The 4379-nt window shown below is 42.7% G+C and overlaps 1 protein-coding gene across 1 annotated transcript in view; it reads right to left on the reverse strand.

Annotated features, from left to right (window-relative positions):
* The window catches only part of LOC104278628 (triple functional domain protein-like), a gene marked incomplete at both ends in the record, with an annotated part of 21247 nt that extends 17792 nt beyond the window's left edge, over window positions 1-3455 (reverse strand). Inside the window, one exon of the mRNA XM_009875658.1 lies at window positions 3333-3455. Within this exon, the coding sequence (XP_009873960.1) occupies window positions 3333-3455 (123 nt within the window). The remainder of the gene's footprint in view (window positions 1-3332) is intronic.
* Window positions 3456-4379: the final 924 nt, after the last annotated feature.

The raw sequence follows: 4379 nt of genomic DNA on the forward strand, positions 1-4379 counted from the left end.
TCTTTCCGTGAAGAATTTCTTCCTAATGTTCAGCCTAAACTTGCCCTGTTCCAACTTGCAACCATTGCCCCTGGTTCTGTCCCTAATTACCTGTGAGAAGAGACCAGCATCAACCTCTCTACAATGTCCTTTAAAGTAACTGTGGAGCATGATGAGATCCCCCTTCAGCCTCCTCTTCGTCAAACTGAACAGACCCAGTTTCCTCAATCTCTCCTCGTAAGATTTATTCTCCAGGCCCTTCACCAGCTTTGTTGCCCTCCTCTGCACTCGCTCCAACACCTCGATATCTCTCCTATACCGAGGTGACCAAAACTGAACACAATACTCAAGGTGCGGCCTCACCAGTGCCGAGTACAGAGGGAAAATTGCAGTTTTTTCTCCTCCTTTTGAGTATTTGGACTGTTTAATTCTGCCCCAAATTTAAGGTGCTCCTTGCATACTTCAAGAAATCATTGTACAGGCTGAGAAAAACTCCTCTGTAACTAATGGATTTGCCTACTACAGGAAAAACAGATATTAACAGCAAAAGACTAACAGCAGAAACAGAGCAGGAGGGATTAAGCTATATTGCCCAAGTGCTTCTTACTGCTGATAGCACCTGAGCATTACGGAAGTAGGGGAAGAAAAAAAACCAGTCATCCTATTTAAAGAAAAGGAAACAGTGACTAATAGGAGGATAGGATGACAGTAGAAGAATCTAACCTTTAGAGTACAAGCCAAACAACTGTCTGGAAGGCCACACAATATTACTAAGTTCCAAAAGCCAACTCACATCAATGAAACCTCCCATGCCTTCTGTGAGTTTCTTTCTGCTCTACTTAATATGCAGAGCAATAAGCAACAACTATGAGGTAACTCTACAAAGGAGCAATTCCCCATGCCATTGGAGTGAACCTTCCAAACCTAACGGTCAAAGTTACATTCCTGTTCGATGTTACGTAACTTAATCACAATGCTCCCCAGCATTTGCTTTGCTCTTTTCAAAAAGTTCATACTGATATTTATTTTTCTTAAACTTTTGCAAACATAGCTGAGTTGCAAAAGAAGAAAAAGCATTTTCTCTAGTAGTGTCTTCTACTGCCTGAACTAGATATACCAGACACAAGAGGTGCCTTACTAATTCTTCTGTTATTTCAGGAAGACGTATAACCTTGATTAAGTTTACGTTGCTGCTCTCTCTTTCCACAATTAGTAGTCCTGTCCTATAAAGCCACCGTCTTGCAGGATTTGATTGTTTTGCCCACACTTTAATTCAATTCCCTTCCTTGGACTGCCAAGGATATTAATTTCTAACAAGACTGGGTAGTGTTCTTCATTCCCTGAGCTGACAACCAGGGATTGGATGTAGGCCCAGGCTCCCAAAGTCATTTAAACTCCTCCAATCCTCCTAGTTAAAAGAACCTACAATGTACTTGAGAATTTAGTCCCCATGTTTAAACATAAAATAATGAAACTGAAAATAAGCAGCTTTCACTCACTGCCAGTTAAAAAAAAAATAAATTTAATTGCAGCCTGCTGATAGCTCACCCTATGGTTATATGTGACAAAAAAATTGTTAAACAATTCTACTGTGCCAGAAATGAGAAATGTCTTCTTAAAAATATGGAAATTTATTACACCAGGCTCAGCTGTTGATCACGACTTCTCAGAAGTTTTTGTCTGAGTTGCAAGCCATTCAGAAGATTCAGAGTTACTTCTTCCCACATGGAGTGCTAAATTCTGTATTACATTCGACTCTCTGAAGTTCCCTACAAGACTCAAAGCAGAACTGAAACACACATTCTAGGTTCTAGAAGCACCACACTGGTATTTTAGAAGTTGTGACGCTGTGCTAAATACTGCCATTTGACAAATCTGGTTTTGATCACAATACTTCTGTATTTGACCACCCTTTATTTTAGAATCATAGAACAGTTCTGGCTGGAAGAGACCTTCAAGATCATCAAGTCCAACCTTTTCTAGTCCTGTAACCACCACTCAACCATGTCCCTCAGCACAACACATGCCCTTCTCTTAAACACCTCCAGGGATGGCAACTCAACCACCTCCCTGGGCAGCCTGTTCCAGTGCCTGACAACCCTCTCACTAAAGAAATTCTTCCTAATATCCAACCTGAACCTCCCCTGGCACAACTTAAGGCCATTTCCCCTTGTCCTGTCACTCTCCACTAGAGAGAACAGAACAACCCCCACCTCACTACAACCTCCTTTCAGGTAGTCATAGAGAATGATGAGGTCTCCCCTCAGTCTACTCTCCTCCAGGCTAAATATCTCCAGATCCCTCAGATGTTCCTCATAGGACACATGCTCCAAATCCTTTACCAAGCTTGGCAGCCGTCTCTGTTCCCCCTCCAGCACCTCCATGTCCCTCTTGTACTGAGGGGCGTAAAACTGGACACAGCACTCGAGGTGCAGCCTCCTCAAAGTTGAGTACAGGGGCATGATCACCTCCCTGCTCCTGCTGACCACACCATTCCTGATCCAGGCCAGGATGCCGTTGGCCTTCTTGGCCACCTGGGCACACTGCTGGCTCCTGTTCAGCCGGCTGTCCGTAACACCCCCCGGCCCCTCTCTGCCTGGCACCTCTCCAGCCACTCCTCCCCAAGCCTGTAGCGCTGCTGGGGATTGGTGTGGCCAAAGTGCAGGACCTGGCATTTGGCCTTATTGAAACTCATGATGTTGGCCTTGGCCCAGCGATCCAGCCTGTCTAGATCCCTCTGCAGAGCCTCCCTACCCTCAAGCTTGGTGTCATCTCCAAAGTTACTAAGGGTGCACTCTATCCCCTCATCTAGATCATTGATGGGAATGTTAAACAGGACTGGGCCCAGTACTGAGCCCTGGGGGACATCACTTATGATCAGCCGCCAACTGGTTTAAATTCCACTGACCACAACTCTTTGGACTCGGCCATCTAACCAGTTTTTCACCCAATAAAGTGTTTGCCCATCCAAGCCAAGAGCAGTCAACTTCTCTAGGAGAATGCTGTGGGCAAGTGTCAAATGCCTTACTAGCGTTAAGGTAGACAACATCCACAGTCTTTCCTTCATCCAGCCAGTGGGTCACCCTGTCATAGAAGGAGGTTTGTTAAACAGGACCTGCCCCTCAAACCCGTTCTGACTGGGTCTGATCACCTGGTTATCCTGTATGTGTTGCATAACGGAACTCTGGATGATCTGATTTTTCTCCTTTATGTTTTATAATTTTACTGCTCAACAACAAATTTGCAATACCAATTAACAGAAGGAATGATTTATGTATATGATTTATGAATTCTACCTTAACATAGTACAAAGAGACAACAAGTCAGTGCTGTGAAGTGAGGCCTGTTCTTACCATACAGTTCATGGCAAAGTGATTGTGCTGTGTCTGAAGCTCCATCGCATGGGGGTGACTGGTGCCGATCTCTGTGTAGCTGTTCAGAAACAGACCTTTGTTGTGTGTGATCCAGTCAAACATCTATAAAAAAATATTAAGAGGGGAAAAAAAACAAAACCCACTTATTTTTAATGGCAGAAATCACAGACAGGTAATGTGAGGAATCTGTGAACACAGAAAACAGGAGTCCACGGCCATGAAAATACACACTGATGCTCTTTCTCTTGTACATTACCACACATTTTAACCAAATCATTGCTGAAATCTGACTTCTTGGATCAAACAGCTGAGGCTGTTAAATCTTTAGTACAGGCATTTATCTCAGCGAGCTACAGTAAAGTCATAATCATAAAGTCATAAATTTCATTACTACAAAGAAGTCACAGTAAACAAACAGGCTTGGAGCATAGCCCTGAGTTATCAAGCTTATATGTTCTCTCATGTTGATGAGAGAATACAGTCCCAGGTACACTAGCTGTTGTCAACCTCATTTTGCAGTGCCTAACATTTTTTGAACAAGAGATGCTCTCATTTAATAGAGATTTCTTCTTGCAATCAGGAACCTAGAAAACATCGCTAGGAGCATATGCAACCACATGGCAGGACCAAGATCAGTGCCACACGCTCAGGTATTTCACAAGGCATTCCTTAAAGCCCAAGTTCTGCAGGCAACTTCTAGACAAGTAAATGAAGAACACATCTTTCAATACCACGTGAGCACCATCAAAATACATTTTGCTCATGCAGTAATAAAGTATTGTTAACACTGTAATTAAGTGGCTGAAAGATTGCTAAAAAGCTTTTTTGGGCCTGAAAAAATACTAGGCTAACAGCTTGTTATTTTCCAAATAATTTTGTAATGCTAAATTCACTTGACCAGATTCTTTTCAACTCTTTACAGGCCCCTACTATTTTCAGCTACATTCAATCACTAAAAACTTACTTTAAATGGTACTTCTGAAAAAAACATTTCTTGTTTGTCTTGGGTTACAATATGTAACCAAA

The sequence above is a fragment of the Apaloderma vittatum genome, unplaced genomic scaffold, assembly GCF_000703405.1.
Source record: "Apaloderma vittatum isolate BGI_N311 unplaced genomic scaffold, ASM70340v1 scaffold23080, whole genome shotgun sequence".
Classification (NCBI taxonomy): Eukaryota; Metazoa; Chordata; class Aves; order Trogoniformes; family Trogonidae; genus Apaloderma; species Apaloderma vittatum.